The sequence below is a fragment of the Cebus imitator genome, unplaced genomic scaffold, assembly GCF_001604975.1.
Source record: "Cebus imitator isolate Cc_AM_T3 unplaced genomic scaffold, Cebus_imitator-1.0 Scaffold385, whole genome shotgun sequence".
NCBI classification, from domain to species: domain Eukaryota; kingdom Metazoa; phylum Chordata; class Mammalia; order Primates; family Cebidae; genus Cebus; species Cebus imitator.
This window is the reverse complement of record NW_016107700.1, coordinates 894,807-919,474: the sequence shown is the minus strand read 5'-3', so window position 1 is coordinate 919,474 and position 24,668 is coordinate 894,807. Positions and strand designations below refer to the sequence as shown.

General features: G+C 40.4%; 1 protein-coding gene across 2 annotated transcripts in view; it reads left to right on the top strand.

Moving 5' to 3' along the window:
- PKP2 (plakophilin 2) overlaps positions 1-24,668 on the top strand; it is a 114,128-nt gene that overhangs the window by 56,561 nt on the left and 32,899 nt on the right. For both annotated transcript variants that reach the window (XM_017507927.1, XM_017507928.2), the window contains exons 6-7: positions 6,216-6,393; positions 23,846-23,963. In XM_017507927.1, coding sequence (XP_017363416.1) covers positions 6,216-6,393; positions 23,846-23,963 — 296 coding nt within the window. The remainder of the gene's footprint in view (positions 1-6,215; positions 6,394-23,845; positions 23,964-24,668) is intronic.

The window sequence follows — 24,668 nt, the reverse complement described above, 5'->3', positions numbered from 1 at the left end:
TTGCATATGATCAGTGTGAGACTCAGAGGGGTTAAGTAAATCGCCCAAGGTTGGATAACTAGTAAAGAACAAAGCCCAGGTTTGAACCTAGTAGTATCTGAGTGTTTTGCTGTCATCCCACCTACTTCTTTTGGGGCATATGATGACTCATTTGTATAGTTTTTAAGAAGGGTCCTGTCTTTGAGACTCTGAACAGAGTCTCATTCCTCTTTGAACCTTCCTCTCTCTTCTTATCTCTGCCTTGGTTCAAGCTGTCTTCATCTCTTGCTTGACTCCCACAGTAGTAGCCTCTTACCTAGCCACTGGGATTCAGTATTGCACATTTGCCAGCCTGTCCTCCATTCTGCTTCTAGTGATGTCTTTCTAATAAAAATACTGTCCCACTGTGCTCCCTGCTGCCCATGAGATGAAGCCCATACTCTGTAGTATCCCACACAAAGATGTTATGATGTGAGCCTGATGATCATTGGCAGCAGGGTCTCCTCTCATCTTCTTCAAACCCAAGTTCTGAAATCCTAGAGAACCCACTGGTCTGCTCCAGGTCTGTCTTCTGTCTTGGTGTCTGTCTCTGCTGCTGTCTTGAAGTAGAATCCTTTTGCACACTTAGACTGCCTGGGGAACCCACTCATCCTTCAATAGTTGGCTCAACTTATCTGAAGCATTTCAATTGCAATCTACTTTATTCTCAGTTCCCTCCCAACTTTCAGCAGAGTTTTGAAGAGATGGGCTTCTCTGAGCTACCTTTGTATTCTTTAATATGAGTTTGCCACTTCTGCTATGCCTGTGTATTTAATTGCAGAATGAACTGTGGGGCTCATGTTAGTTTCTGAACAACTGTGGCTGTCTGACCAAATGTGAGAAAGAGTCTTCTGGCCTGGAAATACCTAGAATACACACCAATAAGAGTCAGGTGTGTTTGAAGATAAGACCTTGATTTTTCTAGCCAAAATATACAAAATGAACCATCTGTCTCTACACATGAATAAGAAGTTTAGCATCACTGGGAAGGAATCTAAACTCACTGACTTTTCTGCCATTTCCAGTACTAGCCTGGGATCTTGTCTTCCAATGAAAGAACTTCAGGATCAAAGACACCCCCACTCCCGTTTCCCCTGTGAGATTGTTCTTTCTCCCTTGCCCAGTGAGTGTGGTAGTATTCCCTTAACTGAAATGAGAACAGCACCTCTTAGTCTCAGAAGTTCATCTTCAAGGTCACTGAGTAGTGAGCACTTGCTGGGGTGAGCAGGATATACCTCGGATTAAAACAGACAAGTCATGGTAAGAGTACAGCAGGGGTCCTTATCCCTCTTTCGTTACATATGAAAGAGTCAGGGGTGATTGTCAGTGAAATGTGTTGAAACTGCATATTAATCTTTGCATATTTTATAAAAGTACTTAATTGGATTGCTGTATTTTAATAAAATACTCAAAATGTTTTGTTATAAAATATGTATTATGCACTTTCTTTAGGTATTTGTATGTTATTTTATTCTACATTCATAATGTGTAACAAGATACCCTGGGTTTATATACAACTTGGAATACATGCCCTTTTCAATAATCTGATATTCCAGGTAATATCTGCAAAATTTAGGTGAAAGGAGGAGTATATCTATGCAAGGGAAATTGTAAAAAAAAAAAAAAAAAAAAAAAAATCCTCCCACTCTCTGACCGCTTTGAAAAACACAGCTAAAAAGAACCAGTTTTCTTTCTTGTCCTTGTCTGAGTGGTCACTGTCATCATCTTTTCCCTCTCATTCTTTTTCACTGAACATAGGGATTTATTTAATCATAAAATTTGTAAGTTTTGCTGCCTAAGTGTTAATGCAGATTTGTTAAATTTCTGTATTTTCTGTTCTAGAGGTTATTATTATTATTTTGAGACACTCTCACCCAGGCCAGAGTGCAGTGGTACAATCTTGGCTCACTGCAACCTCCACCTCCCATGTTCAAGCAATTCCCCTGCGGCAGCCTTCTGAGTAGCTGGTACTACAGGCACCCGCCACCATGCTCAGCTAATTTTTTTTTTATTTTTTTAGTAGAGATGGCGTTTCACCATATTGGCCAGGCTGGTCCCGAACTCCTAACCTCATGATCCACCTGCCTCAGTCTCCCAAAGTGCTGGGATTACAGGTGTAAGCCACTGTGCCTAGCCAAGGTCATTATTATTAAACATAAGTTGTAATAGCTAAGATCCCTTTTCTGGTTAGCTGTTTTTTGCAAACATCACAGTTGAGAATAAATTTCTGGATAATGGAGTTATCATTGTGTCTTATAATTAATTGATAATTATTCAAATTATCCCTTAACAGAGTCCAAGTCCCTTTGTTTTTGGCTAGAATGAGAGCCTCATGGTAGAAAATTACAGGCAGACAGACCATCTGCAACAAAGAACTATACTAGTAGACATTAAGACATTATGAATAAGTTGTTAAAGATGAGACACATGAAAACCCAAATCATAAATATTATATTAGATAATCCAGAATCTGATCATTGAAAGGACATCTATTCAGAATCATCCAGTCCATTGGTTTCCTCATGCCCAAAAGTGGAATCATTTTTTTAAAATATAAGTTCCTGGCCGGTCGCAGTGGCTCACACCTGTAATCCCAGTACTTTGGGAGGCCGAGGCAGGCGGATCATGAGTTCAAGAGATCGAGACCATCCTGGCCAACATGTGAAACCCGGTCTCTACTAAAAATACAAAAATTAGCTGGGCATGGTGGCACCGCAGCCTCCACCCCCTGTAGTCCCAGCTACTTGGGAGGCTGAGGCAGGAGAATCACCTGAATCCAGGGGGTGGAGGCTGCGGTGAGCCGAGATCATGCCACTGCACTCCAGCCTGGCGACAGAGCAAGACTCCATCTCAAAAAATAAAATAAAATAAAAGTTCCTGAACTCCATCCTGAGATTATGGCTCAGCAAATTTGGGGCATGGCCCAAGACTGTGAGTCTGTTTTGTCATTTGGAAACTGCTCATCTAGTCTAACATTTTAATTTCAGGGTAAAAGCCCTTGTCTACTTTCTGATAAGGGATAAGCTAATTTTTATTCCCTCCAGTGCCAGAGCTGGATCTTTCAAATAGGTCCTTCTGTTTTCTTCAAAGCCCTCTTAGAAGTTTACACTTTCATTGAGCCAAAATCTCCTTTCTTAGAATTTCCACTCATTGGTTCTGGTTTTGCTTCCTCTAGTCATAGAAAATGATATCTAGCTGTTTAAGTTTGCGTTTCTTTAGTTGCTAGAGACCATGGATTCCTGTATACATTAGTTCCTAATAATATCTGTTGGTTCTGTGTTATGTACTTTCCCAATTTTTCTACTGGTGTTTCATGTTTTGGTGATTTATAAGAAGTCTGTATATTAAGAATATTAACCCTGTATCTCATATTGCACATATTTTCCCAGTTAGTAGTTGGTAACTCACTGATTTTTTTGTGAGGGTATGTGTGTATAAGCATATGTAATCCTGAATCTCTATCAAACATCTTAGTTCTTTCGCAGCTTTCATGCCACCCAGAAATTTGACAGGCATGACATTTCTGTGCAAAATCCTATATTAGAAATTCTAAAATTATACTGAAACTTCCAAAATCATAGACTTTTGTAGAAATAATGGAGCATGCCAAGCTCTAAAGGATATTGACTGTTGCAGGAAAATTCCACTCCCTTTGTTCCAATTAATCCTCTCCGGTTTTTATTGTAAGATGTACTTTTGCTTTGAGTGCCCTGTGTGGTCCTTTTTAAAAGGAGGAAATGTCATTATGCCGCACGTTCTTAAGCTTCTGGCAGGCAGAGACTATTAATTTGTTTGCTTATTTAGAACTAAAGAATCTTTTTTTTTTCCCCTTCATTTCTCTCTCCTTTCTAACTTGCTTCTGTAGCTTAGTAACCAAAATCCAACCTCAGACTTGCCTTTAAATTGTCTTCAGCCACCTTCTGAGTTTTATTTTATCTGTCCCTCTTCCAGGGCCTCTTGAGGAGAAGTGGGAGGAATGAAGTCATTATGTTACAAAACATAATGAGGGACACACCTCCTGACTAACCCCAAATGCTAGTTTGATCAGGAGAAGACCTCCTCATAAGCCAGAAATCGAGTTCTTACAAGACACCAGACCTGGTGTCACTGTATCTAACGGAAGCTATGTGTAGGCTCCAGTGGAAATCTGGTTACTGTTTCAAAAAGCGGCTACCTGTGCACAGCAGAAGCAGACTGTTTAAGCCCAAAAGACTGTATGAAGCCTAATGTGTTCTAATTGGTTGGACCAAATATAAGTATGCTGAGTAATTACCAAGCTTTAAGTATACAGGCTGGTATTTCAGAGGTGATGATCGCGCCATAGTTCAGCCAAGTCCGCCACGTTTGCTGTGTTCATAAAGGAGCGTGCCCTGAGTACCCATGCTTCCTCTTCCCTTTGCACAGACCACACAGTCAATTTAAGAAGTAGGAATTGCTGGGCTGGGCGCAGTGGCTCACACCTGTAATCCAAGCACTTTGGGAGGCCGAGGCGGGTGGATCACCAGGTGAAGAGTTTGAGACCAGCCTGGCAAACCGGTGAAACCCCATCTCTAGTAAGAATACAAAAATTAGCCAGGCCTGGTGATGCGCCTGTAATCCCAGCAACTCAGGAGGCTGAGGCAGGAGAATTGCTTGAACCTGAGAAGCGGAGGCTGCAGTGATCTGAGACCACACCACTGCACTCCAGCGTGGCTGACAGAGCAAGACTCCTTCTCAGGAGAAAAAAAGATAAGTAGGAATTGTTGACTGGGTGTAAAGAGGATAAGGTAGAAAGGAAAAAGTCATCCCTTCTCTTTTTGCCCTCTTCTTCTCCTTTTCCTGGGCATTAGTGAGGTAGGGTAACCTATTGCGGTATGAAAGATGATGAGGTAGACCAGGCAGTGGCTCACGCCTGTAATCCCAGCACTTTGGGAGGCCAAGGTGGGCAGATCTTTTGAGGTCAGGAGTTTGAGACCAGCCTGGCCAACATGTTGAAACCCGTCTCTACTAGAAGTAAAAAAATTAGTTGGGCATGCTGGCAGATGCCTGTAATCCCAGCTTTTTGGGAGGCTGAGGCAGGAGAATTGCTTGAACCCGGGAGGTGGAGGTTGCAGTGAGCTGAGATCACCACAGTGCACTCCAGCCTGGGCAATAGAGCGAGACTCAGTTTCCAAAAAAAAACGCAAAATGGCAATGTAACATTACACCTGCTGGGAGTCCCTGGAATATCAAGCAATTGGTGTACAATCTTCCTTCCACTGAATCAGAAGGATTTGAGCTCCAAATTTCAAAGAAAAATAAATCCTAAATGTATATGCCACTTTTATTCTCTCTCAGTACCCAGCCTCAGTCTTTATGTCACAGTATGTGCCTTGGAAAGTACACTATGCTCTTATCTCAGTTTCCTCTGGATTGGCCTACGTGGTCTTTCTCTTTAATATGGGACATTCAAGAGGATAAAGAAAATATAATGAGTAAATAGGGTACTAATCTTCGAGCAGTACTTAAGCCATACAAGTTGGCAGATAGGTAAGATGGTCTTGTCTGTCCTTCACTGCCAGCCTATTAAAGTAAGAATACATGAGTTAACCAGAGTAAATTGCTGGAGGACATGATTCTGTCATTGGGTAGCAGTCAGTAACATTAATTGGTGATGTTGATCAGCTTCCTGTTGACAGGTGTGGAGAAAGGCTTTCTGCAGGCCCTCCCTGCTCTTACTGGGAGGCACAACATCACGTGAAAGTTACAGCTAGTAGGAAAGGAGGCAGGGGAGATATTTTCACATGTGTATCTGAGGGAGAAAAAATATGACTCTTTAAAAATGTTAAGTTTTAGTTACAATAGGACCATTTCAATCTTCCCCATTGGTGATCCCAGACTTCATTATCCCAGTCGGGTCAGCTTTGTGGTAGGGCCCTTTAAGAGAAACAGCAATAAATGCTTATGTCTGGCTTTCATTTATATACCTGATTAATTTAAACATGCACAGTTTGTACCCTGAGCCATTTTTTTATTGTTCATTCGGGTCAGCCTCCATCACTATCTAATGAGTTCTAACAGGGTTCTTCCAGTTGAGAAAGGGGTTGTCCCCAAATCCCCCTCCCCAAATTTTTTTGGGACTGGTGATAGCCCTGGAGTTGATGGCCATAACTGAAATTATCAGCAGTTATTTTGGTCCCACCCTCCACTGTTTTCATGGTAACTCTGTGCTTTTCTAGGTTTGCTGTGGAATTTGTCATCTAATGACAAACTCAAGAATCTCATGATAACAGAAGCATTGCTTACGCTAACGGAGAATATCATCATCCCCTTTTCTGGGTGGCCTGAAGGAGACTACCCAAAAGCCAATGGTTTGCTCGATTTTGACATATTCTACAACGTCACTGGATGCCTAAGGTAATGCTACCTCTCTACCCTGCCCTGATAGAAGATGTAATCAAAAATTAGGTAGCCCCAAGGAAATCAGGCTATATTCTATCTTGGGTTGTTTCTCTAGTTACACAGTTTGTTTGTTTATTATTTTATTAATTTTTGAAACAGAGTCTTGCACTGTTGCTACTCTGGAGTGCAGTGGCACGATCTCAGCTCACTGCAACCTCCGCCTCCCCGATTCAAGCAATTCTCCTTTCCTCAGCCTCGCAAGTAGCTGGGATTACAGGCACCTGCCACCAAGCCCAGCTAATTTTTTTCTGTTGTATGTTTTCTTTTTTTACTAGAGATGGGGTTTCACCATGTTGGCCAGGCTGGTCTTGAACTCCTGACCTCGTGATCCACCCACCTTGGCCTCCCAAAGTGCTGGGATTACAGGCATGAGCCACCACTCCTGGCCCTTATTTATTTATTTTTTAATTTTTTTATTTTTGAGAAGGAGTCTTGCACAGTCGCCCAGGCTGGAGTGCAGTGGTGTGATCTCATCTCACTGCAACCTCTGCCTCCTGGGTTCAAGCAATTCTCCTGCGTCAGCCTCCCGAGTAGCTGGGACTATAGGCATGTGCCACCACGCCCAGCTAATTTTTTGTTCTCTTAGTAAAGAGAGGGAGTTTCACTGTGTTAGCCAGGATGGTCTCATCTCCTGATCTTGTGATCCACCTGCCTCAGCCTCTCAAAGTGCTGGGATTATAGTTATGAGCCACCGTGCCCAGCCTACACAGTTTAATTTTTGAGAGATTCTATTTGGATGCTGAGAGAATTTATTATGGTAAGATGTTTATTTTATCTCCATAGTTAATCACACAGTAATACGTATCAAATACCAATTTTGTGTAAAGCATTATGTTAGCTACCGAAGGCTATACAAAGATGAATAAGAAAACCCTTGGCTGGGTGTGGTGGCTCACACTTGTAATTCCAGCACTTTGGGAGGCTAAGGCAGAAGGATCACTTGAGGTCAGGAGTTTGAGACCAGCCTGGACAACATAGCAAGACTCTGTTTCCAAACAAAAATGGAAAAACTAGCTGGGCTTGGTGGGGTATACATGTAGTCCCATCTACTCGGAAGGCTGGGACAGAGAATCCCTTGAACCCAGGAGATTGAGGCTGCAGTGAGCCATGATTGCGCCACTGCACTCCAGCCTGAGTGACTGAGCAAGACGCTATCTCAAAAAATACAAAACAAGAATATCCATAAGGAATGTTCAGTGGAGCAGGGGACATGAATAAGCAAGTGAACTAGAAGACAGCTACAGTGAAATGTGTTAGAACAGCAGTTCTCAAAGCTGGCCATAGGTCCAGCATCACCTAGAAGTTGTTAGAATTCTCAGGTCCCACCCCAGACCTCCTGAATCAGAAACTCTCGAAGTAGGGCCCAGCAATCTGATTTTATCAAGCCTCTGGGTGATTCTGACAGACACTGAAGTTTGAGAACTAGGATGTGAAAGGTGCAAGTGAAGCGCTGCGGGAATGCAGAATGAAGGACCGTTCATGCCATCTGATGAGATCAGAAAGGCATTAGAGAAGAGGGGTCAAGTGAGCTGGACTATTTCGGTAGTCAGAAATTCCCTAAAGATAAAGAACCACATTCTTGAAAGGCATAAGAACTGCCTAAATGGCCTTCCTTGAATCCATCTTCTGTACTGTCCATTAAATCTGCTTTTCTAGCACACTTTTGATCCATCACTCACCTGCTTAAACACATTTCACTTCTTAAAATTCCTCTCTGGCTCCCATTGCCTTACCACATAAAACAGTTCTTGGCTGGGCATGGTGGCTCGCACGTGTAATCCCAGCACTTTGGGAGGCCGAGGTGAGTGGATCATGAGGTCAAGAGACTGAGACCATCCTGGCCACCATGGTGAAACCCCATCTCTACTAAAAATACAAAAATTAGCTGGGTGCAGTGGTGTGTGCCTATAGTCCCAACACTTTGGGAGGCCAAGGCGGGTAGATCACAAGTTCAAGAGATTGAGATCATCCTGGCTAACATGGTAAAACCCCATCTCTACTAAAATACAAAAAATTGGCCAGGCGTGGTGGCACACACCTGTAGTCCCAGCTATTTGGGAGGCTGAGGTAGGAGAATTGCTTCAACCCAGGAGGCAGAGATTGCAGTGAGCAGAGATCGCGCCACTGCACTCCAGCCAGGCAACGGAGCAAGACTGTCTCAAAAAAAAAAAAGAAAAAACCACAGAGTTCTTAATATGGCAGATGTATCAGTATGGCAGATATATCAGGACTCTTTCCTTTGAAAATGGGAGAAACCGAGCTTAAACTTGCTGAAACAAGTAGGAGTTTATTGGCTCATGTGGCTGAGATACTGCGGGTCACTTGAGGAAGTGAAGGAAGTATACCAGGAACCATGGCCATATCCCCGTTTTGGGACAGAATTCAACATTCCTGGGACTTACTCTTTTTCTGTTTGTATCTCATGTCTTCTTCCTCTTTTTTCATAGTGGGCTCATTTTTTTCTTTTTTCTTTTTTTTTTTTTTAAGTGCCTCCTGCAATTAAAGTGGGCTCATTTTCTGCAAATGCAAACAAGCCTTCTCTACTGAGCAGATAATTATAGGCAGCCCCTTGCTTTGCCACACACACACAAAAAGTGCACATCTTTCTTCAAATGATCTTGCCAATCACAGGGGAAGTTTTTGTCCTGGCCTTGCTTCAGAAAGGTGCACATATTTTGAGCCACTGTTGGCCTGGATTGGCCAAGCCTGGATCAGATACCTGCTTTGATAGCAAGGACAGCAAAATGTGTTACTATAAGAAAAGTGGAAGAACTTGCTGGGTGAGCAAAACAAAAATGGGAGACACCTTGGTCAATGACAGCATACACAACCTTTTTCAGTCTATCCACAACCTTCATTACCACCTTTTTTCCCACAAATATACTTCATACCCACCAAAGTACTTGCTTTTCCTTAGATGTCATAGTACTTTTATATCAAGACTTTATTTAATTTTATTTGCCTTGTAAACATTTTCTATTATCTGCCTATTGAATACTTAATCTCCTCATCATTTAACACCAGAGATAAAGTTCATGTTATCTATGAAACATTTTCCAACTTCCCCAGCAAAAGCTAGTGCTTGTTCCTGAGGGTTCAAATGGGAATTCATAGGCAAGTCCCAACTGTTGCTGATCTTGTCACATTGCTGTTTTATGATAGTTGTTTACATATCTCTTCTACTATTAATAGATTATGAGTGCCATAAAAGCTAAGCCTATGTATTTTAAAAATATCTTTAATGCCTAACTCTTAGCAAAGTTTTCAGCATATAGTAAGTAAAGTATTTGAATAAAATGAATGAGTGAACAAATGAAAATGCATGGTGACTTAGGTGAATAATCAAGTCTGATAAGAATATGGAGTTTGTTATATAAAAATAATGAAACAGAAATTGGAAACATAGGCTGAAGCCAGATTGTAGGGATACTGAGGATCGCATTAAGAAGTTAATTTTTTAAAAAAATTTTAGATCCAGGAAGAACACATACAGGTTTGTCACATGGGTACATTGCATGATGCCGAAGTTTGGGCTTCTAATATTCCCTTCACTCAAGTAGTGAACTTAGTACCCAATAAGTGGATGTTCAGCCCTTTCCCCTGCTCTGTCTCTCCCTGCTTTTGAAATCCCCAGTGTTTATTATTTCTATCTTTGTGTCTAGCTCCCATTTTTAAGTGAGAACATGCGATATTTCGTTTTCTGTTTCTATATTAATTTGCTTAGAATAATGGCCTCCAGCTGCATCCATATTTCTGCAAAGGACATTATTTCGTTCTTTTTCATGTCTGTGTAGTACTCCATGGTGCATGTGTACCACATTTTCCTTGCCCAGTCCACCGTTGATGGGCACTTAGCCATGTCTTTGTTATTGTGAACAGTGCTGTGATGAACATGTGAGTGCATATGCCTTTTTTTTTTTGAGATGGAGTCTTGCTCCATTGCTCAGGCTTCAGTGCAGTGGCACGATCTTGGCTCACTACAACCTCTGCCTTCTGGATTCAGGCAATTCTCCTGCTTTAGCCTCCCAAGTAACTACAGGTGTATGCCACCACACCCAGCTAATTTTTGTATTTTTAGTAGAGGCAGGGTTTTACCGTGTTAGCCAGGATGGTCTCGATCTCCTGAGCTCGTGATCTGCCTACCTTGGCCTCCCAAAGTTCTGGGATTACATGCATGAGCCACCGCACCCAGCCTAATGTTTGTATTTTTAGTAGAGATGGGGTTTCCCCATATTGGCCAGGCTGGTCTCAAACTCCTGACTTCATGATCCTCCCACCTCAGCTTCCCAAAGCGCTGGGATTACAGGCATGAGCCACCGCGCCCAGCCGCATGTGTCTTTTTGGTAGAACAATTTATTTTCCTTTGTATATACACCCAGTAATGGAACTGATGGATTGAGTGGTAATTCTGTTTTTAGTTCTTTCAGAAACAGGGGTTAATTTTTTTCTTCTGTAAGCAAAATTAGCTAGTCTGGAGGACAGAGATATGATCATTTTTATGGGAAGAAGAATGATAGTATCAACAGGAAAGGTGTATTGTGAAGATGAAAATCTAAAGGCAACCGTGTTAGTTACAAATCTCTTCCTGCAGTCTCCCCTAATGATTGATGAGTACAAGATGTATTGGTTGGGTGTTGCAACGCCTTGGCTGGCACATTTTTCAGAACATATAGTAGCTGAATACCCTCCAGTCAGAATAGCACCATTTTAAACAGTGTTTGAAAAACAGTCCAAACTACTCATTCGAACTTCAGCCTCCCAAAGCAGAATAGAGCCAAAATCTGGGAAGTGAGTACCATAATACACATGCTTACTAAAATGTCCATTCCAATTTTATCTGTGTATCTCATTTATAACAATAAGAGCTAACATTTATTATTGTTATGTTCTAGAAACTGCTCTAAATGCTTTCTGAGGATTTTCTCAGTTTATTCTCAGCAGCAGCCCCTACAAGGTAGGTTTTCCTCATTTTACAGATGAGGAAAGAGGCTCAGAGAGGTTGACTGATTTTTCCCTAAAGTGATATGGCTAGTAGTAGACAGAGTCGAAATTCAAATGTGGGAAGCTTGTCTTCAAGGCCCGAGGTCTTAGTCAGTATGCAAGATACATTAGTATTTGTCAGATGTCCACAGACTGTGCTTTTGTGGATAAAACCCCTGCCCTTCATAGTCTCAAGGCATCACAGAGTCATATATTGCCAGTTTACAGGCATATTCAATTATCATTATGGGCATTGTATCCACATTTCAGTGTTCTGTACATGTAGAACTCTGCACTGCATTTCTTATACTCAAAGAAGATACAAAGATGAAGCATATGAAATGGGACCTCTTTCCAAGATAGAAAATGGCCTTGTAGATGACTTCAGTGTAGATGTCATGATGAATAGAAAGGCCACCAGGAGAATATTCAGGATATGAGTCAGAATGTAAAAAAAGACTTCTGTGGAACCTGTAATCACATAGCATTGATTTCCAGGATGTAGAGAGGTGTCTGCTGAGTAGTTGTCCATTTATGTCTCCAGCTCACTCGTAAAAAATTTTAAGACAGATGTTGACTGACTCTAGTAGGAGTTAATCTTATAAAAATCATGAATGCTAGCAAATATCTTAATTGCCACAAATTCATTTGTGTTATTTTCTCCCCAAATGTATTCAGAGCTGACAGTAAGCTGAATTGAGTAGTATTTTGCGTATTGCATTTGATTTAGATTAAATTCTTTCTATTTTGGAGAAAAACTTGTGCCTACACCAGTGGTTTTCTCCATTTACTAGACTTCGTACTCAGATTATTTCTGGTCTGCATATGGCAATGGTGCTGAGTAAATCTGCTCTGCAGATAAAATTTTTGCTTAACTAATGAACTTGTGGCAGTGACTTCAGTTCTGCCCACCTGAAACTTCCAGGGTGAGATCACTCATCTAAGAGAAAATGCATAACTTATCCTTCAAAAAAGACTAGCACTGTCAGGTACACCATCTTGAGAATGTATCAGATCACTTGTCTTTAGGATGAACTTGTGCCTGCGACAGCATTTACCACAGGCTTTGGTGGTTTCTTTGGGTCCCTTTGAAATTAATATACTTTTCACAATTGAAGTCACTCACTGAAAGGTGATGCAAATTTTGCAATAGGAATAACCATGTACCCACATAAGTTTCCATTTTTTTTCTTAAGTAATACCACACTAGGTTGATGAGTGGCAAAATCGAAGTTAGGAGAGGAAAAACCAATTGTACTCTCCACAATGTGCTGGAGCCAGCAAGCGAGAGCGATTCTTGGCGTTTCAGCATAATTCCGTATTCAGTGACATCATGTTGGTAGAACTAGCCATGGTGGGAGTATTTTATTAAGAAATTGGCAGACACAAGCCAGGCACTGTGGTGTGTGCCACTAGTCCCAACAACTTGGGAGGCTGACGCAGGAGGATTGCTTGAATGAACCCTGAGGTCCACCCTGGGCAACAAACACCCATCTCTAAAAACAAACAAAACAAAGAAAAACCACTGCAAGTCAGACATCCACCCCTACGCTAGCCCCAGAAAGCAGGGTGTTAAACGTTTATCAGCACACTGCTAGCACTGAATTTCCATTAGTTGATTTATTTAACATCAAAATGTAGGTAACTAAGGTATAGGCACATTTCTCCATAAACATTCCTTTTCAAAGAAAAAAGAATTCCTTTGTTTTCTTGGAGAGTATAATGAAACTTCAGCATGTTTTCTTCTTTCTTTTCTTTTCCCCCTCTCGTCTTCTTTCTTCTTAGTGGAGAAAACCTGCTAAAATATCTCATTTTTTTCCCACAATGTCCTTTATTTACTTGGAGTAAGAAGTGTAACTTAGTTAAAATACATATTGCAATTATCAGATTACTTTTCCAAATATTTCAAATTCTAAAATATTTATATAATAAGCTTAGAATTTTAAATTACCAAAAAAGTAATGGCTGTCTTCTTTAATTCTATACCCCGCTAGACACAGCCCCCCACCCCCCCACACACGCACCTATTGTGAGTCCCTTTTTTTTTCTATTTAGGTAGAATTCATACTGTCCCTCACAGTATCAGTTCCTAGGGAACTGGTGTGACTTGACTCTTAACTCTGTTTTCCACATCACTGATTGGAAAACCTTTCGATGTAGCATAAATAAAACCAACGGTTATTATTCGAAATAAGTCTGGAAATTTTGCCAAATATTTATCGTCATTTCTTATAGCTTCTTTCCTCTTCTTTCTTTCCTTCTTTCTCCCTTCCTCCTCCCCTACTCTTCTTTCTTCTCTTAAAGGACAAGAAGTGGAAGCAATTTAGTGGTAATAAATTAAAATGCCTCAGAGCTCAGGTAAGCGCTTAAGTGGGCAGGTGTAAGACCATGAGAAACGGTAGGGGTTCTGTCAGACTAGAGAAGGGAAAAAATGCTTGCCACAAGAGCAATGAGTGTCAAAGTTTTGGAAAACACTTCAGGTCAAAAACAAACACATCTAGGCAGCTTCTGTTAGTGACCTCATTCTTCAGGTGAAGAAATAAAGCCCCCAAGACTCTTCCACAATTATAGAACCAGCTATCAGAAATTGGAGAATGACAGCTAGTCTGGCCCTTTTTGAATTCTGCTACTGGTCTGCCTTTATTCTCCTTCTTATCCAACCATAGTGTTATTCCTTGAGTACTTGCTGAAAGTCCGCTCTATCCAAACCACTGTTTAAATTTCTGAGATTTCAAAAGGGAATGGGACCTATCTTTGCCCTGGAAGAACTCTGGTTTTAGTGGAGGAAACAGAAACCTGAAGAGATATGACTGCATTTGGTAAGAGATTTAAGAGAGGGATGAATAAACGGTTATCAAAGCATTGAGTTGCTTCACTAACTTTGCCTTGGGAGTTAGGAATTTTTTCTGGAGACAGTCAAACCTAAGGAGCTGTTCAAGGATGAGTAGGTGTTTGAATGTCCCTCTCAGTCTTTAGTACATTCTGTCATTAGGCCATCTCTGACATTCTTAAATACTATAGTCATATTAAAAATGTGAATTCAGGCTGGCAAGGTAGATCACGCCTGTAATCCCAGCACAGCACTTTGGGAGGCCAAGGCAGGTGGATCATGAGGTCAGGAGTTTGAAACCAGCCTGGCCAACATGGTGAAACCCCGTCTCTACTAAAAACACAAAAATTAGCTGGGTATGGTGGCAAGTGCCTGTAATCCCAGCTACTCAGGAGGCTGAGGCAGGAGAATCACTTGAAGCCAGGAGGCGGAGGTTGCAGTGAGCCAACATTGTGCCTTTGCACTCCAGCCTGAGTGACAAAAGCAAGATTCCATCTCAAAAAAAAAAAAAAAAGTGAATTCATAAAGCCTTGAAAAGTCATTTTCCTGAGTTACTATGGTTTGTTGACCATCTACTTATGAGAAAGGTTCATAAAATTACCACCTTAAGATAAAGGTGCAGTTGTTTTTTGAAGGCCACCCCAGAATTTGTCATTACACGTTTTAAAACATTCCTTTTTTTCAATGCATTTTATGCCTGTATATGCTGGTTAAAGAAGAAAAGCAATTTGTAATGCATTTCTCCTACAAATAACTTAAACTTCACTTTTTCCACCTGTCATTGTATAGTAAATGGGTTTTGAATGTATAATATCTTTTTTTTCTTTTTGAGACGGAGTCTCACTCTGTCACCCGGGCTGGAGTGCAATGGCATGATCTCGGCTCACTGCAACCTCCTGCTCCTGGGTTCAAGCAATTCTCCTGCCTCAGCCTCCCGAGTAACTGGGATTAGAGGCACTCACCACCACACCCGGCTAATTTTTGTATTTTTAGTAGATACGGGGTTTCACCACCTTGGCCAGGCTGGTCTCGAACTCCTGACCTCAGGTGATCCACCCGCCTCAGCCTCCCAAAGTGTTGGGATTACAGGCGTGAGCCACAGTGTACAGCCATATCCTTCTCTATATTAAATTTTATTACTTAAAATCACTTAAATTCTTAAAAGAAATTTTCATTGTCTCTTCCACTGGAAATCTAGCTGGACTGGGGAGTCATCAGAGGAAGCAAACTGTACCTCTAGAAAGAAAGGCTGTAACTATCAGTCTTGTTCCTAGTCACAGAGTTAAGGACATATTGTTTTGGAATATCAATACTAGCTACTCTCTGGAAAATAAGTGTCTCCATGTACATTTTTAATGTATTCAGTTACAACTGTCTTCTCTAGCACATACACACCAAAAAAACCACATACCAAATATAATTTTTAATGCATATCTTGGTTCCAAACTGTAGAAATTTACACATCTACATTTTCATAATTAAGCATTTTCTTCTTTTTTTTTTTTTTTAAGACAGAGTCTTGCTGTCACCCAGGCTAGAGTGCAGTGACGCAATCTCAGCTCGCTGCAACCTCCACCTCCCAGTTAAAGCGATTCTCCTGTCTCAGCCTCCGAGTAGCTGGAATTACAGGCACACACTACCATGCCCAGCTAGTTTTTGTATTTTTAGTAGAGACAGGGTTTCACCATATTGGCCAAGGTATTCTCAAACTCCTGACCTTGTGATCCGTTCATCAGATTACAGGCATGAGCAACCGTGCCCAGCCTGTATGCATTTTCATTCTAGTTACCATTGCTCATCCATATCTTATTCTGAATACTCATGATAGAAAAGGACTCATTTAGTCTAGCCTTGTGCATAATCCCAGATAATTAAGAAGATAATTAAATGAAGGTCTAATTTTCTGGACTATCAAATAGCTATTTTTCTTTTTTGTAAGAATGTAGACTCCCAAAGAGGCCAGAACTTACTGTTTAAAATCACAATCTAAATGCATTTACTTCTGGAGAATAGTTTACCATAAAACTGGAAGTATAATGTTAGATGAGACGGTGTAAACAAAATGGAAACTTGATGAAAGTATCTAGATAGTTCAGTCCAGAGATTGGCTTTTCCAGAAATAGACAGTTGAATCATCAACTTTAGCTTCAGTTATTTGGCTAATTATTTAAACTCTTCATGTTTCATGTGTAAACATAAACAATATGAAGTTCATAAATAATGGAATTGGCAATATTTCTGATGTTACACTATCATAACCAGTCATATTTTCTGTTGGTTACTTTAGGTATATAAAGAAATATATGGTTTAATGAATTAAATTACTTGTAAATTTTTCTTTAAGTACATTTAAAAGGTGGAAGTTGTATTTTAATGGGTAAATAAGATACTGATTTTTAAAAATGATTGTTTTATGAACTAAGCCTTGGGATTTTAGGACATTCTTTTGAAATGATCTCAACAGTTCTTAAGTTGTTAAAGCAAGCAAACAAAATCAAAACAAGGCTGGGCGTGGTGGCTCACGCCTGTAATCCCAGCACTTTGGGAGGCTGAGGCGTGTGGATCACTAGGTCTAGAGATAGAGACCATACTGGCCAACATGGTGAAACTTCGTCTCTTAAAAAAAATACAAAACTTAGCTGGGCGTGGTGGTGTGCACCTGTATTCCCAGCTACTCGGGAGGCTGAGGCAGGAGAATTGCTTGAACCCGGGAGGCAGAGGTTGCAGTGAGCCAAGATTGCGCCACTGCACTCCAGCCTGGCTCCTGGCAATGGAGTGAGATTCTGTCTCAAAAAAAAAAAAAGAGTGCATGTCTCACTGAGCTCCCCAAGCAGCACATCTACAACGAGCTGACCTCTCCTGCAAAGGTCCCTGTTCTTCAGACTAACGTTTTCCACTGTCCTGTTCATATCTTTACCAGATTGGTCCAGATTGAAAGTTATACTTTACAGAAATTACGTAACACTTCTCTTTGCTAAAGAAACTCTTTATTCTTCTCAATCAGTGCATAAATATTGACTGCCTGAAAATACATGAATAGGAATAATACAGAGGAAGAAAAATCAGGAAAGGAAACAAAAGATTGATTTTTACTCATTATATCAAGTGAACTCTTTTTGCTGGGCTTTCTTAATCAGTTAGCTTGAGTTGAGTCTTGGGCAGAAAAAGGAATTCACAAGAATGTCTTTATCAGAGACTTTTAATACCATCTTCATGTTTAAAGAAAGATATCTCTGTATAGCTCAAATTGGTGTTTTACGAACTGTATTTTGTGACACTGAAAGTCTTTTTCCAAAAAACTTTAAGGCTATCATCATAGTCAAAATGACTACTAAAAATTTTTTTTAATTCATTATTATAAACAGTGAGTGGGTTGATATATCGGGATAAAGCAACTGATGGCTCTTGTCACTACCCTGGGGTTAAAATCTGTGCCGGTCTTGGAGGTACAGACTATCTGAGCGTCATATTATTCTCCTCTAGATCTTAAGCATCTTTACTATTCCTGGTCTGACGTTTCAGACATCTGCTTTACATGTCAAGGATGCTTATTCAAGTTGCAGTCGCTCTTAGGTATATTTTTAAAATTACAGTTTGCTGTTTATAGTTAATTTTAAATGGAATTTGAGATTCTATCCTACATAACATATTCTAGCTAATTAAGAGGAAATTATTGTAGATTAACCAGATAATCAATGGCCAAATTATTCAGAATGCTTTTAGAAAACCTGAAGATGCAGGAAAGCAGAGCTAAAGGATTTTTACGGTTAGATTTTTCTCCTCTACCACCTTCTAGTTTCTTGATGTGTAATAGATGACAACATATCTTTGTTCCATTAATTTTACTTGTCCCAAAAGGACCAAGATGTGTAGGTTGTAGGGCTTTGTTCTACCTCCCATTGTTGCTGTTTGCAGACTGAATAGCTGACTTTGGCTGATGTTTGCTGATACCTTCAGGAAATAATGTTGACTTCGGAGAGACAGACAAGCCCTTCTTTTGGTATCGAGTTTTCTTCCTCTGCCAGTTCAAATGAGGCTCCCCTTTTGTTGTGTGCAACCACAGGCTGCCTGTGCTGCCTCTCTTTGTTAATCACAGACAAGGCCCAACTGTTTGATATGTATCAGGTCAGAGTTAAACAAAAGCCCAAGCCTAAATCTCAAATAACAAGAGGAAGAAGGTTGCCTCCGTGTCAGCTGATGTCTTATCAAGTACCTACTTAGTCTTGGAATAGACTCTGATTTTGCCTACCAAGTATTTATCTGACTGGTACCACTTAGGGCCTTACCGTAAAATTTACATTATGCAGTATTAGGAAACCTATAGCTGTGAGTGATGCGGGCATAATTTTTTAAACCCGTTGAGGTGACCACTATCTCAGAGTGCTGATTAAACCTTTAAGGCTGGTCCCAGGCCAAATGTGGTAGCTCACACCTATAAATCCCAACACTTAGGGAGGCCAAGGCAGGCATCACCTGAGGTCAGGATTTCGAGAGTAGCCTGGCCAATATAGTGAAACCCTGTATCTACTAAAAATAAAAAAATTAGCTGGGTGCAGTGGCACACACTTGTAATCCCAGCTACTCAGGAGGCTAAGGAAGGAGAATCACTTGAACTTAGGCCATAAAGTTTGCAGTGAGCCAAGATGGCACCATTGCACTTCAGCCTGGGTGACATAGCGAGACTCTGTCTCAAAAGAAAAAAAAAAAGAAGAAGACTGGTCCCACAGCCACCAAGGATGCACACTCAGAACTGTATGTTAGTGGAAAACCATACCCATTATCAAGTAGCAGTAGCCCCATTTAAAAAACCAAATTTTGGCTGGGAGTGGTGGCTCACGTCTGTAATCCCAGCACTCTGAGAGGCTAAGGCAGAAGGACTGCTGGAGACCAGGAATTTGAGACCAGCCTGGGCAATGCTATGAGACCCTATCTCTACGAAAGATAAATTCACTGAGCATGGTGACATGAACCTGTAGTCCCAGCTACTCAGGAGGCTGAAGTGAGAAGATCCCTTGAGCCTAGGAGGTAGAGGCTGCAGTGAGCTGTGATTGAGCCACCACGCTCCAGCGTGGGCAACAGAGTGAGACTCTGTCTCAAAAAAAGTAATAATAATAAGTAAGAAACAAAATAAATAAATAAATAAATAAATTTCTGGGCCAAGCACATTGGCTTACACCTGTAATCCCAGCACTTTGGGGGCCAGGCAAGAGGATCACATGAGGCCAAAAGTTCAATACCAGCCTGGGCAACGTAGTGAGACTCTGTCTCTACAAAAAATAAATTAGGTGGGCATAGGGGTGCATACTTATAGTCCCAGCTACTCAGATGGCTGAGGTAGGTGCACCGCTTGAGCCCAGGAGGTTGAGGCTATGGTGAGGCATGAGCATGCCACTGCGCTGCAGCCTGGACAGTAGAGTGAGACTATCTCAAAAGAAAAAGAAAAAGAAGAGAAGTTCTGCCTCCTAAAGTTACTTATTTTGTCTGGTGGTGAAGTGTCTTGAAAGGATGCACTCTGATGTTACTGTTCCCCACCATTTTCATGTCCTGGAAACTAACTGTAGCCTTTTACTTTAACCATGTCCTTCAGTTCATTGTTTCCCAGGGCAGCTGACCTCACACTATACACTGAGCTTGGATGTTCTGCGTTGTAACAAACTTCCTTTGTTCAGTGCTGGTCAATTAGGCATATTTGACAGCACCCCTGCACATAGCCACATACAGACTACCTTATATCCCACCTTATATGGAAGAGCCAGTGACAATCCTGTTAGAGCAGTTAATTCTGATTATAAATGAGAATCACAGGTCAGAATTTCCCAGAATGAAATTCTAGGGTACCCTAATCTCAGGAATTTTGTGAAAATTACAGATCATGCTATTTGTAAATTGTCTACCATACTGTCTAGTGCAAACACTAAATTGCAGCTGTTTTTTTTTTTAATTTGTCATTGCCCATTCTTTGGTTTGCCATATTAATCTAAGATTTAGTCACACTGTCAGTCTAAACCATTAACATACCATTCTTCCCTTTAATTCTAGCAAGGTCCAGGGTGTTGTTTTCTTTTCTCTTTTTCACTGTGACACTCAGGAATGTGTGAGATAAGAGGTCCTAGAGGGAGTCAGAAGTCACAGATTCGCTGTCTGATAAAACATCTGAATCCTCCTAAATATGTGAAGCTCTGTGACCATTTCAGGGACACACAGAGGTTCAGATTCTATTTCTTCCCCCATTACAAGCCACATTGCAGGAAAGATTCTTCCCAGTATCAAGCACTGGCCAAAGTCAAACTGTTGTCTTCCCATTTGGGACCAGTGGAGGTGAAGAACTCCAAATAATTCCTGCCTTTATGTGAAGAATAGTTTGTCTCCTTCCTCACTCCCCCGCCCCCTAAGACCCTGGCCCCTTGCCTTCAATCTCTAGTCCAAGGACCTGTTTTTAAATCTCAGTATATAACAGTATACAGTTTTAGTTTTCTTAAAGGTACCCAGATATTTACTCAGACTTAGGCTTCATGATACCAGGGGAAGTAAACCCACATTTAATCAAATGCAAACGACAGGCACTAAATTGCACATTTTCAACATATTCTATTGGTAACTTTGATAAGCAGGTTTTATTAACTCCCATGTTTGTATGCTCATTCTCTTTTAATTTTCAATAAGGTAATTGTTTCAGTATATTTCAGTTATAGTTTTGAGATACTTTTCTATTGAGCCTTCATTGGCTAATGTATGGGAAACTAATCAATAAATAATTCTTAGGAGCAAGAGATACATTGTAAAAAAGATCAATTCTGCCTAAGGATAGCCATGTTAATTTTCTGATTTCCACAAGCTTAAGTACTAGCTGTTAAAAAAAAATACTTTAAGATGGATATATCATTTTCTATAATTATTGGTTATTTTCAGAGTGGTGCAGTAACAAATTATTTTCTGTCTGATGACTTCTGCTCATGGATGCAGTCGTATAAAGTAATCTGCCCTTATCATTCATATTTCTGTGTAGCTGAGTAAGGTGGGAACTATTTTTGATATGCAGGAGCAAATACTAAAGCAATGGGATTCCATGTACTTTCTGTCAACAAAGGTATCAACTGTCAGAAACCCCTGATAAGTCCCATTTCAAGCAAGTAGAGTCTGGATAATACCAAACAGCAAGACAACAGTTAGTACTTGTGAACTGGCAATACTGCCAACTTGACTTACCATTCTAGCCCAAAATAAACACCCTGGAGTTAAACAAAGCTAAACAAAGGTATGTAGTGGGCTTAGCCCATAAGAAAGACCTTTTGATTTGTCAAAGCAATTTTAAATTGCTCCCATTTATCCAAGCCAGAGTTCGAAAAGGCTAAAGAGAAGCTTTTAAACATAGGATAACATTGTGTAGTTGGGGACATATGGTGTTTGCAGACTGAATGAATGCTAGATGGGGTTTGTTCTGTTCTAGGCCACCCTGGGTGCAGAATAAAGAACAGCCCTCTTTTTCTGACTTTATCACTAATTTGCTGTCACCAGGAAAAGTAACGGAAACTCTTTTGGCTTCTGCTTTCTCATGTATAAAACAAGGAGACTGGAAAAGATGCTTTTTCAGTTTCTGTCAAGCTTCTGAAGTCCCATGATTCTTAAAGGGCTCACAAAGTAGATAGAGGATCTTGGTTTAAATGATCATTTCTTTGAAAAAGTTAAGTAAAAACATTGTTTTATTTCCAACTTATAAACCAATGAACAAAGTGTCTGAGTTTTTCAGGTACAGTAAAAATTAAATAAGGAAGTAGAAATGTCAAATGAGGATCAGAGTCAGAGATTTTTATTAAAAAATTTCATTGTATCAATTCAACAACTATTACATTGCTACTATATTGTTAGTTTTAGATATGTTAGTCTTACCTCCTCAACTGTCAGGTTGAATCATGAAATTGCTATTTTTGTGGGTTAAAACAATCAGGTTTTGTCAGTTTCCAGAGTTCAACCTATAGATGTGATCTCAGTGAAAGCAAGGTATAATATGGTATATCTTACCGTCATTCCCTTTCATTCTTGATATAACCCTGGGCACATTTTGTTTCTTTGACGACTATGCGTTAAAAGCAGTATTTTGGGGCAGAAGGCCTTTTGAAAATCATTTATGTTATATTGCTTTATTTTATTTTATTTTTTTAGACAGGGTCTTGCTCTGTCACCCAGGCTGGATTGTGGTAGCGCAATCTTGCCTCACTGCAGCCTCAACCACTCAGGCTCAAGCAGTCCTCCTCCTCAGCCTCCCGAGTAGCTGGGACTATAGGCACATGCCACTATGCCTAGCTAATTTTTTGTGTTTCTTCATAGAGACAGGATTTAGCCATGTTGCCCAGGCTGGTCTTGATCTCCTGGGCTCAAGCAATGCTCTGCCTTGGCCTCCCAAAATGCTGAGATTACAGGCGTGAGCTACAACTTCTGGCCTATATGATTTTAAAGATGAAGAAAATAAGGCTCAAATATGCCTCAAAGTTGTAGTTCTTTTTGATGTTCAAAATGATACTAACACATTATAAACAAAAAGTCCCAAACGTATTTTGGATATTCTACCTACCAGTAAAAGAAACTGATCCGATACATTTTATAGGGACAGTTCTTAACAATTGAAATTGGGAATAGAGGTGGTTCTCATGTTCTTAAAACCTGAAGGCACTATTCTTTTGTCATTCTTGTTGACTGAGGTGTTGACACTTTTGCCAAAAAAAAATATATTTTTCAGTAGTTAATGGTAGTAAGAAAAACTTAATCTAAGGGAAGGTAGTAACAATAATACCAGACTAGGAACATGATCGGAATCTGCACTGTAATCCCCAAATGCATTACTTTCCTGTATTTGATAAGTTTCATTTCTCTATCAGTAAACAACTTCCAGTTATAGATTTAGTTACTGTTTATAGAAAGGTGTCAGGCTTAGCAAAATTAGAAAGAGACTAAGTGTAAAGATTTTTATAGGTCATACTTTTGACCGAAGTCTTATAAACTGCAAACTCTTTCATGCTTTCTGTAACATCTTTCTGCCATTTTAATGATAAAATAATCATATTTTAGAGCATCTGATTTAATATTTGTCAATAATTTGTATAAACTTCAGTTTATGCTGAAACTTACCAAACCACTAAGAATATAATCCATCACACTATCTTTACAAATGAGGAAACTGAGCCCTGAGCAACTTTAAGTTACTTATAGTTAAAACGTGGACCAAATTGGGACTTGGCATCCAGTATATTATAATGTCTAATGTGCCATTTGCTGTCATTAGTTGCAAAACATTTGCCTCATATCCACACTCAAAAATGGAATGAAGATTAGGTAAATAATGTTTTGGTCATGGTACTTGAAGTGAAGTAGACAAAAGACTTATGACACGGTTACGTGTTGTTTGGAAATATTTAGAAAGTGTTGATCCTAGTTGATCCATTAGGCAGTCAGTGATTTGTTGACCCCAGGGCAAGTCTGTCACACTTTTCAAATTTGCCAGTTTCCAAACACCTGGAAGAAGCATCAAGTAAAACTTCAAAACAAAGCCCTGTTAGATACACAGCCTAAGACTTATGTCTTTTCGTTATTTTTTTCTGATAGAAACATGAGTTCTGCCGGACCTGATGGGAGAAAAGCGATGAGAAGATGTGACGGACTCATTGATTCACTGGTCCATTATGTCAGAGGAACCATTGCAGATTATCAGCCAGATGACAAGGTGATTCAAGAGTTGACCATCTCACATACTGAACTTCCTGTTGTCTTACCAAGATGTTTTGGAATATTCTTTTTTTTTTTTTTTTTTTTTTGAGATGGAGTCTTACACTGTCACCCAGGCTGGGGCACAGTGGAGTGGTCTTAGCTCCCTCCAGCCTCTGCCTCCCAGGTTCAAGCGAGTCTCCTGCCTCAGCCTTCTGAGAAGCTAGGACTACAGGCGTGTGCCACCACACCTGGCTAATTTTTGTATTTTTAGTAGAGATGGTGTGTCACTGTGTTGGCCAGGCTGGTCTCAAACTCCTGACCTTGTGATCCGCCTGCCTCGGCCTCCCAAAGTGCTGGGATTACAGGCGCGAGCCACTGCGCCCGGCCCAGAATATCCTCAAGATAGCCGCTTGGTTTTAGATTTATTCACGGAGTCATTTGCTGAGCCTAAGATTCTCCATACGTGCTTAGAAATATTAAAACCTATGGCCTTATTTTTCTGTTTTCCAGGCTCCAGTGTCTGTCTGTCTAACCATACTATGTGGCTATTTGAAAGGAGCCCAAATACTATATGTTCAGCAATGAATTTTAATTTATCTCATTTTTCATCCCCAAACTGGTTTCTTCTCTTTATAATCCTTTTTTTTGAAACAGAGTCTTGCTCCCTTGCCTAGCGCAAGCTGGAGTGTAGTGGCGTGATGTCAGCTCACTGCAACCTCTA